Genomic DNA, 19978 nt, shown 5'->3' with positions numbered 1-19978 from the left:
AACAGCCCAACAGCGAAAGGCTGGGAGGAGCGACGACGCTCTGCGCATGTGCGCTCTCCGGGGGTCGAAACTCGGACAGGCGCTGTTTACCAAGTTGCGTCTTCCAGAGGGCGGCGCATGCGCAAGCTCAGTTTCTGGGCGCTGTGCGTCTCTGTAGGTCGGCGCGGGGCGCAGGGGCTGTTGGGAAGATGGCGAGGGTGGGTCTGCCCTCTTGGGTACCTTGTCGCAGGTGGGGCTGGATGGCCGTCTCCTTCGGCTTCCACCGTGGGCTCAGCACGTTACTTGCACCGAAGGCCGAGCGGGCGCCACGGTGGCTCCCAGGTCAGTGTCCGAAAGGCTGGAGTAGGACGCGTACTTTCGAACATCCCAGATTCCGGCAGTTCCTGTGCCATGCGTTTTTGGCGCCCCGTTCAGAAATGCCCTTCCCCGGTTCTCAGTACCCCAGTTCTAGGCGCTTTCGACAATTCTGGTGAAGGCTGTGAGGAGAGCTCTGCCGGGCCCTGGGGTATTCTGGACAGCCCGGGCCGTTGGTGGCGTTACGCTCTGCAGTCTAAGGATCCTCTCTGCCCGCCTCCCCTTTGTTAAGCGCCAACATTAGGAAACATTCAGATGTGCATTTAATGCGTTTGATTATTAGTTGCTTTTGCTCTTCTCTGCTAGTTCTAAAGGGTTTACAGATCGTGACTGTTAAGATGCTTAGACCTGCCCTCCCTTGACTTGAGCGATTTTAAAGTATGAACATTTTCTTTGGAAAAGTATAAACGCCGTTATCAAGCCTAATTTCTAGTTTTTTGTTCTTTTTTTTTTCCATGATCGAAGCCCAGTAAAAACCGTAGTCATTACTCTACAAAGGAAACTAGAATTTGGACGAAAAATTAGAGCCCCTGAATATTTCCGTTCCTTGTGCTTGATTCTTCTCCGTCCCACCCTACCTCCACTCCCAACTCCCATATATGTAGTCTGTCTTTCTGAATTATGTCTTTTTATTTTTTTGTTTTGTTGTGTTCACACCCTTGCCAGACAGCTGTCAGATGCATCGTGCTTGGAATGGGAATTGTCATGGCAAATACCCTTTGAGTTAAAAATTTTAAGCATATTATCAGTTTAACTTACATTTAATTGTACACAACCAAAAGGCTGTTATATATCTGTTTTTCTAGCAAAGTATAGTATGTCATTACATTAACTAGAATATGATACTCTTTTACTGTTTAGTAAACATTCATTGAACACTTATGCCCCAGGCTTTGAGCTAATTCTTACAGTACGAAGATCTTTCACGGATATAATGTTATAACTCATCAAGATTAAACAAATTGTAATTATCTCATGGAGAATTTCCTGTTGGAAAGTAATATGGAAGAGAGGATATGAAGGAAGTTTGGAGTGCTAAGGAAATGGGAAATGAAATTTTTGCTGCTGCAATCTGTCAACCAACATAACTGGCTCCTACTAGCCTTGTTTTTCACTAAAAGTTTTAAATTTGGCATATTTCACTATACATTGAAATTCTGAAACAGGATTACATATAAAAGGGATAGCTTTAAGGGCTTCAATTCAGTTTTTAAAAAAATCAACTTCTCAGATCCAAAATGAGGAAAACTTTATTAGCTTACATGGAAGAGAGTGAGAAGTTTTAATTAGCCACAATAAAGTAGAGAAAGGTTTCATGTAACAAAAAAGAGATTCCGTTGGTCCAGAAAAAGACTGTTAAGGGAGTACACAAGCCTAGTTTCTTTGGAAGAAGAAAGTGGGATTATAAATGACTTTTTTTTTTAAAATGTCTTTACATTTTTTAAGAGCAAGTATTGATTTTACAGTAGGGAAGGAACTTTAAAAATAATGAAATGGAACAATCTTGTAAGGTTTACCCATTGTGCCTTTGTACTTGAACTAAGATTTGTGTGTACCATTCACAGAAAACCAGGCCAACAAATAAAACACAGTGATTGGGAGTCCTATGAGAAATCTTTTTCCAAAAATGGTATTATCATGCACTTATTCAAGGTTACTTGTAAGGAAACTGCTCATTGAACCTGCCTCAGCAGATATGGAATCACGATTGGCTGTTACCATGGCCCATGATTTTATGGGTGGAGAGGGAATCAGTAATAAAAGGGGCACAGCACCTCTACCTTTGAAACAACTTCCCAAGGGCAGACCAAACTTGTTTCTCCCCCTCCCCACTAAAAAGTAGAGGATGTGAAATCCCTTAAACATTAAAAAAAATTTTAAAGAAGACAAATCTCACAAGAAAGGGCTAAAACTAGTGTAGGTAAATCTGAATGTTGATTGATACTATTTGGGACAGATGATATAGCAGCAACAGAAAAACATTTTTGACAAGTCTCTGTGTCTTTTGTTGCCTTCAAATTTCCTTCTCATTGTGTATTTTGGAAGAATCCTGATTGGACCTTGCTCAGAGAAGACACTGATTGTGACATGATTTTAAAAGATACCATGCACAGACTTGTGACTTTAATACTTCACATCTGTATTTTTTTCTATTAAATGGAAATAGTATTTGACGTCAATTTGATGAGTTAAGAAAGTTAAGATTAAAAATATGTATGGTTTTCGAAAAACTGTGTTTGCAAACTATGTTTTGTGTATTTTGTTTAGCTTGCAGACAAAAGACATCAATCTCTTTCCTTAGTCGACCAGACCTTCCAAACCTGGCTTATAAGAGGCTAAAAGGCAAAAGTCCAGGAATTATCTTCATCCCTGGCTATATGTCTAATATGAATGGTACAAAAGCATTGGCGATTGAGGAGTTTTGCAAATCTCTAGGTCACGCCTATATAAGGTAGGAACAACACATTTTAGAGAAAATATTACTACCATTTACTATGGCAGTAGAGAATTACTTCTGCTCTAACCAACTGGAACAAATGTCAGCATTTTTATAGATTCATTTATTTTAATGGTCTGTAAACTTTCATCTTGTGATTTAGGGTTCTTGTAAAGTGCAGCCTTTAAAAGGCCTTTTTTATAGGTCTTTGTGGGAAATTCCTTGTCAGTCCAGTGGTTAGGACTCCGAGCTCTTACTGCTGAGGGTCCAGGTTCAATCCGTGGTCTGGGAACTAAGATCCCACAAGCCACGCTGCCAAAACAAAACAAAAAACAAAAATAAATAAATAAAGGTCTTTGTGCCACACCAACAATGGTGGCAGAAAAAAACTAGTGGTAACTTAGCTCTTTAGAAACAATATTCTAACATGACAACAAACCAGTATACTAATTGGCTTTTTTGTAATCTCGTAATTATATTGTGGTTTTCCTTTGGGGACTTAAGGACATTTATTTGACCACTGTTTATTTCCTTTTAAAATATGTAGTTTAAAATAATATATGTGTTTAAAAGTATTGTAAAATTAATATTGTATAATTCGCATTTCCACTGAGTTTCTTTTCTTTCACTTCTGTAGCCTGAATATGTATAAGCATAAATAAGGAGATGTGTTGTTTACTACTTGATTTCACAGTTCCTAATATTTCATACTGATAATTATTTTACTAAAATCATGTGTTTACATTGTTATTAGATTTGTTTACTTATAACAATCATTTATTTAGCGCCTGATTTGCCAGAAGAGATAGTATGGTTTAGTAAAAAGAACACTGGCCTGGAATTCAGGAAACATGGGCTCTAGAATTAATGCTAGCAATAATTGATGAGATGAGTCAGTTAAATGCTGGACCTATTTTCTTCATCATAAAAAGGAGGAGATTGGACGAAAGATAATTTCTGAATTCTTTTCTAGCACTAGCAACCTAAAAATCTATTTATCTAGTTTTTAGAAGAGTTTCACTAACATTCACTCAATAGGTCTAGAAAATACAGCTTTTAGAAATAAAATAAAAAATAATTAGAAATAAAAAATTTTTAAACTTTTAGAATTAAAAATAAGACTTTTATCTATTCAATATATTAGCAAAAATTATGTCAATTGTATGAATTTTGTCTTATTCCTGTTATCAAATTAACTGAATTATTTCATTTTCATGATCAGAACTCTGGAGTATTTTTTACAGGTAGACTTTCTAGCACTATACTGGTGCTGTGAAATATACAAAGAATTATAAAACATGGTCGTTGCCTGTAAGGATCTTTTAATCAGGGTGGGGAAATGCAAGATAAAATACATATGGGAAATTAGACAGAAATATTCATCAAAATGTGATTATGTCAAAGAGCCGGATACTAAATTGTATAAGGTGAGAGAAAACTAGGAGTCGAAGTAGATAGAAAAAACTTTATAAAGGAACACTGAAAAATAGTTAGGATTTGGGTAAGAAGGAAGAGCTATCCAGGAAGGGGAGGACTACCCTGAGCAAAACATGATGATATCAGAAAACTTGCCACCATTCTCCTTCTTTGTCCCCAAAAGAATTTGACTCAAGAAATCCCCATTTTATCAGTTCTCGAATTTAAATTGAGACTATGAGAGCTATAACCAGTTCCTAGCTCCCTACAGGACATATAAGGGGGTTTTCTGCATTTTGGATGCATATGAAATAAATTTTCTTTTTAAAGGTATATTAAGTAATGAGAATGAAATTATAATGTATACAGACAATTATGTGATACTGTATTAAAATGTAGCCTAAGTGTATCTTTATAAAACTTTATAAAGTATAGCCCTTCATTACAATTTTTAATTTGATCAGGTTCCTTTTTATTTGCTTTCATCAAACTTCATTTCAATCTAATCACTATTAGCTACTGATTGCATTTTAACTTGTTATAAGAGATTTTATCTTCTATTTATACTCCCAGTTTCTCAGTTTACTTTTGTTGTGATTTTGTCTGTGAAACTTAGATCTTGAATGAGGAAATGGTTAGTTCTGTATATTACACAAGGAATAGTACATACGGTTCTGTGTAAATGGTTTTTTAATATCCTGCCACCATGCCTAAAATAAGAGTGAGTCGGAGCTCAGAAACACATGGTTTTAGGGCTGGTCTTCTCTCATAATTATTTCTAATAAAATTTAAAATTTTAGATTTGGGAATATGTTCCAGAGTATTGGGGCTGCTAAGACAGAATTGCATTACTATGTTTAAAAGTTTTAAACTGCTGAATGTTTTTTAATTATCTTTGTCACTTGGTTAGGGTTCAGCAAGAATGAACTATATTGTCACCTATTAGTATCACTGAATGTTTATATTTTCCTTTTTGAAGGCCCTCTACATCTGTTTTGCATTTTCACCATGTAGTTGGAAGGCAACTGTAAACAAAATACAGCAAGTAGAGATGTGTGATTGCCCACGGAGGGGGCTAGAGGAGAATTAGTTGGTGTCTTTCTCCCCTCTTCTCCCTGATCTGTCTTCTATATCCCCTGGATTGAGGAGAAATAATAACCGTGATTTAGACTTCAGTAGCTGCCTTGTTACGCTATTTCCCTAGGATCCAAAACCACTTCACTTCATACCTAATTTTAATTTCTTTCTCCATCACTTTTATTTACTTATTTTTAAATTTTATTTTATTTATTTATTTGTGGCTGCATTGGGTCCTCGTTGTTGCACACGGGCTCTCTAGTTGCAGCAAGCAGGGGCCACTCCTTGTTGCGATTGGCAGGCTTCTCATTGTGGTGTTTTCTCTTGTGGAGCATGGGCTCTAGGTGCACGGGCTTCAGTAGTTGTGGCATGCGGGCTCAGTAGTTGTGGCTCGTGGGCTCTAGAGTGCAGGCTCAGCAGTTGTGGCACGTGGGCTTAGTTGCTCTGTGCCATGTGGGATCTTCCCGGATCAGGGATTGAACCCGTGTACCCTGCATTGGCAGGCGGACTCCCAATCACTGCACCACCAGGGAAGTCCCTCCATCACTTTTTAATCCCTTATCTCTAAGAAAATGAGTATACACTATATATCACATATATATTCTTCAAGTACACGAAAAACATTAGGATTTAATAGTTTTCACCAGATTTTAAGAATCAGAAAAATACTGAATACTTTAAATTTAAATAAAATAGTTCTTTATACTTTTACGTTCTACTTCTATTCATTTAATATGTATTATAGTACTCAGTGTGTGAGGTTCACATGCTAGCCACTGTGGAGAATGCAGAAACAAAAACAAGATGATGGTATTTCCCCTCTAGGATCTTTACAGTCTCATAGGAATGATGAGACACAAATACATAAGCTGTCTTGTAGAGCAGGATATAATAAAATGATTGTGACTAATAAAAGTGAATTCTATCCAAGTTTCATTAGGTAGAGTTTTTTTTTTTTTTTTTCAGCTTGTCTGGGAAGTCTTTCCAGCAAAATTTCATTTGGACTAAGCTCTGAGAGGGGATATTAGTAATGAAGGTGATGGGAGAAGATATTCCACTTGAAGGAAATGGGTGAAGCGTAAAACAGAGACAGAAAACGTAGTCTTTTTTAGGAGCAGCAAGTTGATCAGTTTGACTAAAGCAGTAGTTTCATCAGAAGAAATAAAAGGTCAATCTGAGATGACTAAAATACGTTCTTTAAAAACAGGCTAAAGCACTAAATTTTTATGTTATATATCACAGGAAGGCATTGAAATTAATGTCATATCAATACAATGTGTCAGACAAAACCTGACAGTATAAAGTAGGTCCATTTGGAGAAAGAATGACACAATGAGGAGGCTGCTGTGATAGGGGAGGTTTAAGATGAGAAAGACCTGCACCAAGACACCAGTCTTACCAAACTGAGGAGAAAGGGGTGCATGTGAGAAAAAATGAGAGTGAGGATAGTACAGGGCAGGCAGTGTTCTATACCCTGCGGAAAAACAAACTTGAAATAAAACAGTCTGCCCTTGAAGAACTGACATTCTAGTCAGAGACATATATTTAAAACTTGATTACAACACACAATATGAAAAGTGTTAATTGGGGGCTTCCCTGGTGGCGCAGTGGTTGAGAGTCCGCCTGCCGATGCAGGGGACACGGGTTCGTGCCCCGGTCCGGGAAGATCCCACGTGCCGCGGAGCGGCTGGGCCCGTGAGCCATGGCTGCTGAGCCTGCACGTCCGGAGCCTGTGCTCCACAACGGGAGAGGCCACAACAGTGAGAGGCCCGCGTACCACATAAAAAAAAAAAAAAAAAAAAAGTGTTAATTGGGTACAAAGAAAGCGACCTACTACTACTAAACGACACATTCTGTCAAAGAAAGTTCCTCAAAGGAGGTGACATGACTTAAAGGATGACTAGGAGTTTGAACGGGGAATGAAGGCTTTTTAGGCAGTGGAACAGCATGCAAAGTCTCAAAGTTAGGAAAGGGCTTATCCAGGAATTGGGAGTAGTTCAGTATGACTAGGGTTTAGGGCAGTCTGCAGGAGTGGTATGATACTTCATGATTTATTGAATTGAGACCTTGAAGGAGAGGTAAAGTTCACAGATCAAACAGACTCTGAGCCTGGGGAACTAGGAAGTTGGAAGGAAAGAAAACCAAGAGGAGGAGCTAGTGATGATGAATTTGATTCTGGACTTCTCTTTTCCTTCTACTAATTGAGTAAACATAACGCTTAGCACTTACCATGTGCAAGGGACTGATCTAGGCACTGGGAAAGCAGTGTGAACAAAACAATCTGCCCATATGGAGCTTCCATTCTAGTGTGGGAGATAGACCACAAACCAATAATCAAATATGTATATTGTCAGGTAGCAATATTTGCTATAAAGAGAATAAAGCAGGGTAAGGAGCTAGACAATGATGAAAGAAGCACAACTTTAGGTTGAATGGTCAGAGAAGACTTACGGAGATGTAACATTTGAGCCAAAGGCCTAAATGAAGTGAGGGAGCAATCTGAGTGGATATCTGGAGTAGAGTAGTCCACGTGGAAGGAGAAGCTGTTGTAAAACTCCTGAGGCAGGAATGTGGGTGCTATATTCCATTAACTTCAAAAAGGAAAGTAAGGATACAACTGGGAGGGAGAGAGAACAGTAAGCAATGAGATCAGAGAGGTAGTTAGGGGCTAGAGGATGGTAAGGACTTTGGATTTTATTTGAAGATTATGCAAAGCCTTTGGAAGGTTTGTGCAAGACATGATTTTTGTTTTAAAAGGATCACTGACTACTGTGTGGGGAATAGACTTTGAGGGTGAAAAATGAAAATGGAGATCTACTAGGAGACTTGCATTAGTTCAGTCAAGAGAGGATAGTGATTTGGACCAGGCTGGCAGCAGTGGAGGAGGTGAGAAAGTAAGTGGCTATGAGAGATCTTTGAAGGTTAAGACAGTAGGATTTGCTGAAATACATATTGACTTCACAGTTTTACTTTAATATATTTTAGACATTGTAATAATGATTAATGTGCTGTCTTCCTTAAAAATTAGAGAAGCAAATACATAGATATCTAAATATAGATATGTTTTCTCTTTTTCCAGGTTTGATTACTCAGGAGTTGGAAATTCAGATGGTAACTTAGAAGAATGCACAGTGGGAAAATGGAGAAAAGATGTTCTTTCTATAATTGATGACTTAGCTGAAGGACCACAGGTGACTATTTTTGTTAAATATGATGATAATTGTTGACTGCAACCTCATGACATTTGAGCTGTTTCTTTAGATGTGAAAATTTATTTAATATTTTAAATGTCTTAACAATCCATTTTTATATTTCAATATCAAATCAATCAGTTCTATTATTTTCACTTTCTCATAAAACGAAGGTAGCATTTTACTTTTCATTTTACAAATTTTATTCGTCTAGTTTATTCTCTATTATAAACCTAATACTTTAACAAAATGTAATCATAATCTTAATTTTACTTTGTGCCAAATATTAAAAGTCTGGGAGCCAATGAATATAGAGAAAGAAAGTATATACATTCTATGAAATTATTCACTGCCTTACAGAAAAGAAAAAGAAATTCCTCTTTAAAACTACATGTTTTTATTTTTAGATACTAGTTGGATCTAGCCTCGGTGGATGGCTTATGCTTCATGCTGCAATCGCACGGCCACAAAAGGTTGTTGCTCTTATTGGTGTAGCGACAGCTGTGGATAGCCTAGTGACACAGTTTAATCAGCTTCCTGTTGAGGTAAGTCCCAGGCAACCTCCGTGTATCCCTCCTGTCATTTTGCTCCCTCTTTGAATTTTGTTCATGTGTCATCTGTCCTTTGACTTGTTACACTGGCCCAAATTTTGTCTTAACTGCCTTTTTGTATACCATTTCTTTGCCTTCTTTAACTATTTGGTCTCCTGTTTAAGGTTTTCTTTTTTTCACAGTCACTTCAAATCATTTTGCCAAATATTTGAGCCACATGAATGAAATCACACTTTAAATTTCTTGTTTTAGCAACATTTTATTAACCACATTTGTTTATTTGAATTATACATCGTGATCTCTTTTTGGAACTCTTAGTCTTATTTTGTGGCTTCTGGGAAATAGTACCTATTCTATGACCATGTTAAGACGGCTAATCAATTATGAAACTATTTTTTTTTTTAGCCTGAAAGCCTCAGATCCTCTCTCAGAAGAGTTATCTGAGCACACACTGTCAGTCATACACAGGAGATGAGACTTGCCATTCCTGGCCTAGATACTAAGTTAGCATTCTTTTTCTACTCCTAATTCTCACCTTTAAAAAAAGAAGGTGCTTTTCACCATTAGCATGTTCTTCAGTAACTCATGATAGAAATAAGGTTTCTGGAATAATTGGGAAGGGAATTCGTTTATTATACTTTATTATTGGACATACGTTTAAGCACTTCAGTTGTCTGCAAGGATAAAAAAAATGGTGGGTAATAGTTGTTTATTTTTGTGTATGTTGTTTTTTTGTTTTGCAATCAATTAAGTTCTCCTTGGGCATATGTTTCCTAGGGCTCTAAATTTCACTTGTGGGACTAAGACCCTAGCAGAAAGAAAAACAGTCCGGAGCAGTGGTTCAGAAAGTGCAGGCCCGAGGCCAGCAGCAACAGCATCACCTGAGAACTTGTAGAAATGGATATTCTTGAGCTTCACCAAGACCAGCTGAATCAGAAACTGGGAGTGGGGCCCAGTAATCTGTTTTAACCAAGCCCGCAGGGGAAGTGTGAGAACCACTGCTCTACAGAGTGGGGGAGCAGGAGGGGGAGGAAAAGCAAAAGAAGAAAAAAAGCCTGTGTGGTGTTGAATGGTAGAATGTCATTGAATTTGCCTCAAGTTCGGCATTGAATTCAGTGCCATGTACTCTCTGTTCTGTTTATTCTTAGTTCACATTGTTCTTTCCATTTCCTTAAGAATGGCATTGTCTGCATAGTCAGGTTCTTCATATGATTTCCTATCAGAGCTGAAATTACAAAGCTGATCTTCTTTGCACTTACCTCCTATTTCTGAATTGTTTTCACTTTCTTGATTGTTGCTTATACATGGTTGCTCCATGTCCTCATGCTGCTAATTTTTCCTACCATTGTATCCTTCTGCATGTAAACCTTGGACCCCTTACTCTGTTCTCTAACTCAGTCATGCAGTGCTTCTCATGATAGGAAATTATTTCAAGAAGATGGCCTACTGGAAAAGAATTGATTAAACAATTTTGGGAGGTTATTGGTAAATGACAAGATCTGTGTACATTTATTTTTATGTGTGTGTATCCGTCACTCAGAGGGAAGATATGGTAGATACCCTGTAAGTGACTGAGAAGATCTATAGCCTGCAAATCAGGGTACATCTTTGCTAATCCTAAATCAGACCAGCAAAAATCCTTAAACAGAAACATGTTGACCCTTATTAACTTAAAAGCATGTGTAAAGAAAGAGCAGAGACACTAGGACCACTATCTCTTCTTCTCCACATAGACAGCCAGTACTAGCAGTGTCAAGGGAATGGAGGTGGAGGTTTTTACTGTCTTCTTTAGCCCTGGGAATGTTAAGACCCAGCATTACTCATTATGTAGGAACTTGACTTACCTCTTAACTAACTCTAATCATTGTCTGCTTCTTTGGACAGTAGAGGGCGTCAGGCAGGTTGCACAGCTGTTGGAGTCTAAGCTTCACAGCCACATTGCCTTGTTAGTTTCTTCTTGGTGTAGAAATTATGTATATTGTACATTTTCTCTGATTAATACTGTTTTTGCTATTTCTGTACTTTCTGAGGCTTTGGGACATATAAGATTTTGTTAAGTTTGTTCTTCAAATGGACAATATTCATTCAACTCAATAGCAGATAACAGAGCTAGTTGGGGTGGGCAATGATGCTTAAAATACAACTATTATTAATTATGTCTCAGTAATTAACATAGTTCCCACTTCATCTAATAATCAATGAGACTAAGTTCTTATTACTGAAATTACCAATTCAGGAACAGTCATGAGTAGCTTGAAGGTAACAGAATATCATTTTTACTTTAAATATTTGATTCATATGTTGCTTTAATGCAAAGTACCCCATGATACTAATATAGGTTCATATATTTTATCGTTTTTTTAGGCTTCCACTAATTTTAAATCATTTGGATATAGATATTTAGAAGTCTAGGTTTCAGATATACAGCTTTTACACTGAATCAAATCTTTTTGGAATTTTATAAAAGACATTAAAATTCCTAAGTACACAGATTATATCATACATATTTTACTGTTTAAATTCATTTTTGCCTCTTTGTATTTGTAATAAGTCAACAATTTTAAATGTGGAAAAATCATAATGTTTTCATTGAAAATTTAAATACAAAATATGTTGTATGTAGCTTTTCTTTCCTTATATTTTTCTTTATTTTTGATAAGATGTCCATCTGTTTTTCTAGACAGAAATGCCCTTCATATTATATGGTTGCAAGAGGCTTAAAGCTATTTACATCTTGATTTACTAGTTCAAGTTGTGATAATCTTTCCAAAGGATTTATTATATGCATATAAACCTTTATGTTCAAAGATGTTCATGGAAGTATTCAGCAGTGTGGGAATGGTCAAGTTAATTATCTTAGATGCATTATAGTGGACAATTATGCAGCCTTTAAAAACTTTTAATAGAATCTTTTAAAACCCAGAAATATATATATTGAATAAATAAACCAGCGCTGAAAACTGTATATGAATTGTAATAGCTAAGTGTTTTACATATTGTATATATAAAAACCAAACACATATAGAAAAATACTGGAAGGAAATAAGCCAGAATAATAATGGTTGTTATATCCACGAAATAGGATTATGGTGATTTATTTATTTTTATGCTTTTTTTTTTTCAAAAAAAGGTAGAGTTTTTTGGTTTTGTTTTTAATAAATTTATTTATTTATTTATTTTTGGCTGCGTTGGGTCTTCATTGCTGTGTACCGGCTTTCTCTAGTTGCAGCGAACGGGGTCTGCTCTTCCCTGCAGTGCGTAGGCTTCTCATTGTTGTGGCTTCTCATTGCGGAGCACGGGCTCTAGGGCGCACGGGCTTAGTTGCTCCGCGGCACGTGGGATCTTCCCAGACCAGGGCTCAAACCGGTGTCTCCTGAACTGGCAGGCAGATTCTTAACCACTGCGCCACCAAGGAAGCCCTGTTTTGTTTTTTATTTATTTAATTTATTTTTGGCTGCGTTGGGTCTCGTGTGAGCTTTCTCTAGTTAAGGCGAGTGGGGGCTACTCTTCTTGCAGCGTGTGTGCTTCTCATTGCCATGGCTTCTCTTGTTGCGGAGCACAGGCTCTAGGCATGTGGGCTTCAGTAGTTGTGGCACGAGGGCTCAGTAGTTGTGGCTCATGGGCTCTAGAGCATAGGCCCAGTAGTTGTGGCACACGGGATTAGTTACTCCGCGGCATGTGAGATCTTCCTGGACCAGGGCTTGAACCCGTGTCCCCTGCATTGGCAGGCGGATTCTTAACCACTGCACCACCAGGGAAGTCCCTTTTTATGCTTTTTATATTTTCCACGTTTCTATAATGAGTATATGTTACTTTAACTAGAAAAATTGTTTAAGACAAATTATAATGTAAAAAATAGAAATTCTTCAAGAATCAAAGAATACCCAGCGTTTTATTTTAAGGGTAGAAATGATACCATGCTCAGTTTTCAGGAAGTATTTGGAAGACTTCTTTGTCATCCACAACAACCAACAAATTTTTTCTCATTCCATAGAACTCTAAAAGGCAAAAACTACATTTTTTTAATATTCAGGATAAAATTGGGTGTGTATGGTTGCCCCAGAATAACCACTGTCTTACTTTTCTTTTTTAGCACTATGCTTTCTTCTTCTCCTTCTCCCACCCCATCCCCATTTTACTAACTTCTCGTATATGCACTTTTAGTTTCATGATTTTTAAATGTAAACAATTTTTATTCCCAAGATTTGGTTTTATGTAATATGAATGCCACCTGTACTGATTCCAAGAAATTATTGTACTTTTCTCCCCTTCATTTTCCCTTTCAAGTTGGAATGAAGCAATACCTGATTTTTAAGATATTACACGTTAAAGTTAGTTAAATCTGTTTGAATCCTAGTTACAGCAGTTAACTACCTTTCAACTTTAAACATATGTATTACTCTTAACTTTAATATCCTCTTTTGTAAAAATGAAATAAGAACAGATAGTATCAGGATCATATGAGATACTATGTGGAAAATACTTGTCACAGCTCCTCGCACATAGTAATTAATTACTGATAATTATCATCGTTATATTTTTATCTGTTTTCCCCTTCTTCAAAGACTGCTTTTCTTGAATTAAGACTATTGTATGTGTTAATGTTGCATAAATACTTTTGTTTTCCTCATTTTTCCCAATAGGTAAGAAAGGAAATAGAGATGAAAGGTGTGTGGTCCATGCCATCAAAATACAGTGAAGAAGGATTTTATCGCGTTCAGTACAGTGTCATTAAAGAAGCAGAGCACTACTGCTTGTTACATAGTCCTATTCCTGTGAACTGCCCTATAAGATTGCTCCACGGCATGAAGGATGACATTGTACCATGGCATACGTCCATGCAGGTTGCTGACCGAATAGTCAGCACAGATGTAGATGTCATCCTCCGAAAGAATAGTGATCACCGAATGAAGGAAAAAGCAGACATTCAACTGCTGGTTTACACTATTGATGACTTAATTGATAAGCTTTCAACTGTAGTTAACTAGAATCACAGTTTTAGTTGGAATGTAAAGTAATGGATCCAGAAGATGGAAGCTGGATAACAGATGAAGGACCCTGATATTTAGAAGGTTTGTTTCTCTTATCTCTACTTTGTAGATATCATGTGAGTATTTAATGGTGTATTTGCACAAGTGATTCAGATTGTGAAGAAAGTGCCAGCTGCTGTTTGAAAAATGTTCTCCTTCCTTCAATCCTTGATTTTTTTCATTAAAATATTTCCTATTTTTTTATTCAAGAGATGTTTACCTTCTAATGCTTATGTTAACTGTGCCAGAATTGCTAATAAAACTTGATTTTTTTGTTTTTTGTTTGGTATCATTGTATATGGAGATTTGCAAAATTATTTCTGATTTTAAAATGCAGTTTACAAGATATAGGAAAATGTTTATTGAAATAAATCTAAAATGACTAGAGAAATGACTGAAGCATAATAAAGTTCAAAATAAAGCTATTACTTTATATATTATATTCTGCATGTTATATTTGAACTTAAAATCAAGGTTATTCTTTTTTAAGGGCTCAAAACTTTACAGATATATAAAGGATATATATCACTTTAAATTTTGGCGTATATGTCTTATAGTTAACTGGGGGAATTTCATCCTAAGCAATGATGTAATATTTTCATATTCAGATTTCATATTCCAAAGAAGAAATGAATCTATATTACCACCTACCTGCAGAAACATTCCTGTTTTATTAATATGTGGCTTAAGTACAAATAGCCAAGTGATTGCCATCTAAATCAGAGGGCTTTCTAAAATGTAGAGATAGTAAGAAAATATGAAAGGGAAATACAAAGTTTTTTTTTTTTTTTTGCGGTATGCGAGCCTCTCACTGTTGTGGCCTCTCCCGTTGCGGAACACAGGCTCTGGACGCGCAGGCTCAGCGGCCATGGCCCACGGGCCCAGCCGCTCCGCGGCATGTGGGATCTTCCCGGACCGGGGCACAAACCCGCGTCCCCTGCATGAGCAGGCGGACTCCCAACCACTGTGCCACCAGGGAAGCCCCAAAGTTCTTTTTTTAATAACTAAAATAAGCTTGTGCAGTAATCAACCTTGATATTGAATTGGTATCTTTTAGCTTTTAAGTTTGACTGGACTTTATTTAGCTTGCATGTGTCAAAAATTTCTTTAACTCATTAATAAGAGAACCAGCAAATGGTAAACCTGGTTCAAAGGACAATTGAAGAAACATTTATAGGTTTTGAAGAATGTTGGGATAAAATTCCTGTGCTGAAAAGAGTTAACATAGCAGATGACTGCTTCTCCTCAGAGAGACCTGCTTACAAAGTTCGCCCTTGGCTAGCATCTGGGAACTTGGATTTTAGGAGTGTCCCAGCATTCTGTCAGGAAACTGTTGATCAAAACCGCCAGCCTTGGCCAGACACAATGATAACCACTTGCCTGAGTTGTCTCACAACAGGAGGTCCCAATAAAGAACAAGGTGCTGCCACCGAAAACTAACCAGGAAAATTTGGGATGGGCCGAAAGGAGGAGGGAGGAGGTGATATGTCCTGCCTGCCTCCCAGAAACCCTCACGCTGAAATCCATCTTGGCAGAGAGGTGCACGTGCCACCAGGAAGGACCCTGAGTCAGAATGATTGGCCAGAGGCAACCCGGAAACTAATCCCATCACAGTAAAACCTATGGGGCTTCCCTGGTGGCGCAGTGGTTGAGAGTCCGCCTGCCGATGCAGGGGACACGGGTTCGTGCCCCGGTCCAGGAAGATCCCACATGCCGTGGAGCGGCTGGGCCCATGAGCCATGGCCGCTGAGCCTGCGCGTCCAGAGCCTGTGCTCCGCAACAGGAGAGGCCACAACAGTGAGAGGCCCGCGTACCGCAAAAAAACCTATGACTGCGAGCCACGTGGCAGAGCAGTCCTCCTGGGTTCCCTTACCCTGCTGCTCTCCACCTGGGTGTCCCTTTCCAGTAAAGTCTCTTGCTTTTTCAGCACGTGTGTCTCCTCGGACAATTCATTTCCGAGTGTCAGTCAAGAGCCCACTCTCGGGCCCTGCAAGGGGTCTGCCTTCCTGCAACAATTCCAGAACTGATCAAAGTGGCTCACTGTGCCTAAATTGTCTGTACAAACAATGTGGTTTGTACTGGACAAATGCTCTCCTATGAGTCTGGAATTTTGGTAGGTGCCAAGCAGAGACTGCCCAAGTGTCCAGCTCCCAATAAACACTGGGCACTGAGTCTCTGACAAGCTTCCCTGGTGGACATTTCACATGTGCTGTCACAATGCCTTGCTGGGGGAATTAAGCTCAACTTATGTGACTGTACTAGGAGAGGATTCTTAGAAGCTCATGCCTAGTTTCCCCAGACTTCACTTTGTGTGCCTTTTTCCTTTCCTGATTTTGCTTTGTATCTTTTCACTGTAATAAATCATAGCTGTGAGTCCTCCTAAAAAATTGTCAAACCTGGGGGTGGTCTTGGGGACCCCGACACAGATACAAAGCAGATTAATACCCTACAGGGCAATACAATATAATCTAGGAGATATCTTTCATACCAAACAAAAATCATTTACAAACCAAAAATACACGAACCTTCAGTGTGCCACACTGCCTGATGCTAGAATGGGTTATTAGAGGATGGCAGGGTGCCTCTTCCGGGGCCTAAGCTGCCCAGACACTGCTAGGCATGAGGATTAGAAAGATGAGGAAAGGGCCCTGCCCTTTAGAGCTTTCTAGGGTTAAACATAATTATAATAAAATGTGATAAATATGATTGGAGATACATAGTATTTCTGTAGAGGCAGTACATATAGTGGTTAAAGACAGACTTCAGAGCTTGGGTTTAAGTCCTGGCTCACCATTTACTAGCCCTGTGACTGAGCCATTTACTTAACCTCCCTGAGGTTTCCTCATCTGTAAAATGGCATAATATAAACCTATTTAATAAAGTGTAAGGGTTAAGCACAACACGTCTAGAACAATGACACGTAGGAGTCACTACCATTTCACTTGTATTTTTATATGCACAAAACACAGTCCAGTGAGAAATTGGAGGGCACAATTCTTGGGGCTTTAGGAAGGAAAGTGGAGGCAAGGAAGTGAGTAGGTCTTCTGAAACTGAACTGGATTGGAACTTCCTAACCTCAAGATCCCAAATTGGAATGTTAGCTGTATGGTATCCATCAATGGCTAGGAAAAGGGAGGGGGAGGAAACTTGACTATCTAAAGACATGAAAAGCTGTCTTAAAATTTAACCTAGCTTTGCAGAGGTTAGCGTCATAAATACCAAATGAGTTTGAAGCAGTGGGATTTAGTGTATTCTAGTACATTGTTAATTCCTTTAGTGTGCTTTTCTATTTTTCTCCCAAAGCTCTTTTTTTTTTTTTCTAAAACCACTCCATGCCTTGTGTTCAGTAACATGGTAAATGCTTGAACAGCCAGCAGGCCCTCAGTGCCTATCCTCTGGAACCCCTGCACTGATTTAAAAGCAGCGACATGACCCCTCTAAGCAATCTCAGTGCATGCAATGGAAGGGGATAAGGTCAATGCCAATGGAGAGGAAGGCTAATGAGACCACAGAATACATTTGCTTTTGCAGCATCTGTTGAGCTTACAGGTACTTCCAGACACATATCTACACGGTAGGCTGTTCTCTGAGCAGCCAATAGAAAGGTCTGTGAGGAGGAGAGAAGGAAAGGAGCTTTGGGCAAGGCTGAATTTTATAAAGCACAGAGATACAGAGCAAAGAGAACATTACTTGCGACATAACCATTCCCAAGGCAGTGCCCAAAGGGGATATGTCGACTTTTCATTACATTTTAAACTGTTAAAAAAACAAACAACTAAGGAACTCATTTTCTGAAGGAAGAAAGAAGATCGGTGGAATTTATATATACCTTTTTTTTTTTTAAAGGAAAGAACCAGTAAGATTTTCCAACTTGTCTTTTTAATGTAAATGTATTTATTTATTTATTTTTGACAGTTTTGGGTCTCTGTTGCTGCGCGCGGGCTTTCTCTCTAGTTGCGGCGAGCAGGGGCTACTCTTCGTTGCGGTGCGCAGGCTTCTCATTGCGGTGGCTTCTCTCGTTGCGGAGCACGGGCTCTAGAGCGTAGGCTCAGTAGTTGTGGCGCACAGGCTTAGTTGCTCTGCAGCATGTGGGATCTACCGGGACCAGGGATCGAACCTGTGTCCCCTGCATCGGGAGGCGGATTCCTAACCACTGCGCCCCCAGGGAAGTCCCAATATACCTTTTTAAGATCCCCTTTCATTACAGACCTAAAGTCACTTTTTAGTTTAGAAACACAATCATGTAATATGCATAACTTGGTTTAATGAAAAAATATGATGTTTTGGTACATTTAGAGAACATACCTAGAAAAATGTAGGTAATTTTTTTAAACAAAATTTGTCTTTTGAAGAAACTGTCCTCTCTATTTTCTTGAACTTTCAGATTTTTACTGACAGATAAACTTCTACTTGAAAAGAAGCTCAAATCTCAGCTTCTCACTGAAGCCTTTCCTACCTCATCCTCATCTCTGTGTCCAAGAATTTTGACAATGGGTCCTCTCTGCTCTCTCACGAACAGCACTCCGCTGAGGCCTTTTTGATAGAACTTACTACATGGAAATTCTCCGTTTATATGCCAACCTCCCTCTCCCAAAGGACCATTGAGATCAGGAGCTTCGTTCTGACACTCTCTAACCCCAGGTGTCCCTGACCATGCCACACCATCTCCTTACGCACTTTGTATTGTTAATACTCCTTTCTGTTCTGACCTTGGCACTCTTCTCATGCAACTTACTTATTCACCTTGAGCAACTTCACGCAGGTTCCTGGTTTTAACTGCTATCTGCACGCAGATGATTCAAGTACTTTCCTTCATTCCAGATTTTTCTCTTTAGCTCCAGATGCATAAAACTGAATGACCGGGATGGATTGTGGTGGCCCTCCCAAATGCAGTAAGTCCAAACGCTATTATCTTCCCCCCTAATGTACCTCCCCGCTTATGGTCCCCTTACAATAATTGGTGCAACCATGACCCCTGTTATACAAATCAAACCCTTGAGTCATTCTGACCCTCTCCTTTTCCTGCACCTAAATCAGATCTGATGGCTCTTTTTCTCTATGAAAACACTCAAGCTCATTTGCGTGATACATAAGCCCAGTGGCAAGGCCAGTAAATATTCAACAACTAGCTGGGTGGGGAGGGGAGCCCCGATTTGCAGCATTTGCCAACAGCCAGCTATACTCTTGTCATAGCTGGTTTAAAGCTACCACTGGGACGTCACTGAATAAAAGAAAGCTGGGAAGACATGGCCAGTACCAGACTGTTACATAGTATATACCCCATATAGAGACAATAAGCATAAATATCCTCGAAAACATAAGTAATAGTAAAATGTAGCAAAATAAATTAGGAAGTGATCCGTTTTGAGTATTTAACCTTTGCTTTTAATATAACATATTTAAGTGTAAGCTTACATAATTTAAGTGGTTACAGCGGCTGAGTTTAACAACTGGCTTTCAAAATTCCTGAAAATTTAACCATGGACATTTGCAAGCACTCTACTTGGTAATCTGGAGACTGTCTGACATTCCAGCTTTATTTCTGTGTCTCTTCCCTTTAACCCTATGCTTTGTTGATATTAGAACATGTTCACCTTCTTACATAAGCTGCCTTTGCTAGCAACGTTCCCAATCCCTCCTGCCTCATCCCATTCACTAGGCAAACACCTAAGTTTTTAAAACACCTAAGTCTCTTTTGAGACTTAAAGTCATCCCATTCATAAATATTTTCTCTAATTTCCTACCCTCTTCCTCCAGATATAAATGTACCTGAGTACCCTGTGCATATTTTTAGCATGACACCTGGTTGGCATTTATGGTTTACAAGTTTAATGTTGCTGGTAGACCATGTTGCCATATCTCATTCATTTCTTTTTTAAATCTCAGATACATAGACCCTTTTAAAAAGTTGTTGAAAAAATT

The 19978-nt window shown here is 38.6% G+C and overlaps 1 protein-coding gene across 1 annotated transcript; it reads left to right on the top strand.

The window, feature by feature from the left end:
* On the top strand, positions 1-14486 carry ABHD10 (abhydrolase domain containing 10, depalmitoylase). Its single transcript, XM_082654374.1, has 5 exons — positions 1-321; positions 2623-2806; positions 8364-8475; positions 8883-9020; positions 13670-14486. The coding sequence occupies exons 1-5, from the start codon at positions 189-191 to the stop codon at positions 14012-14014; spliced, it is 912 nt and encodes a 303-aa protein (XP_082510500.1). The 5' UTR covers positions 1-188; the 3' UTR covers positions 14015-14486.
* The last annotated feature ends 5492 nt before the right edge of the window (positions 14487-19978 follow it).

This window comes from Grampus griseus (assembly GCF_964374135.1).
Source record: "Grampus griseus genome assembly, chromosome: 5".
NCBI lineage: Eukaryota > Metazoa > Chordata > Mammalia > Artiodactyla > Delphinidae > Grampus > Grampus griseus.
Note: the sequence above shows the minus strand (reverse complement) of the source record. Positions and strands in the feature narration are given on the sequence as shown.

What these genes read in the sequence shown, in the direction of transcription:
- ABHD10 (XM_082654374.1), top strand. Translation starts at nt 189, where the DNA reads ATGGCGAGGGTGGGTCTGCCCTCTTGGGTACCTTGTCGCAGGTGGGGC. An exon ending in GGCGCCACGGTGGCTCCCAG is followed by an intron (nt 322 to 2,622) that starts GTCAGTGTCCGA and finishes TATTTTGTTTAG; the next exon opens with CTTGCAGACAAAAGACATCA. An exon ending in CTAGGTCACGCCTATATAAG is followed by an intron (nt 2,807 to 8,363) that starts GTAGGAACAACA and finishes CTCTTTTTCCAG; the next exon opens with GTTTGATTACTCAGGAGTTG.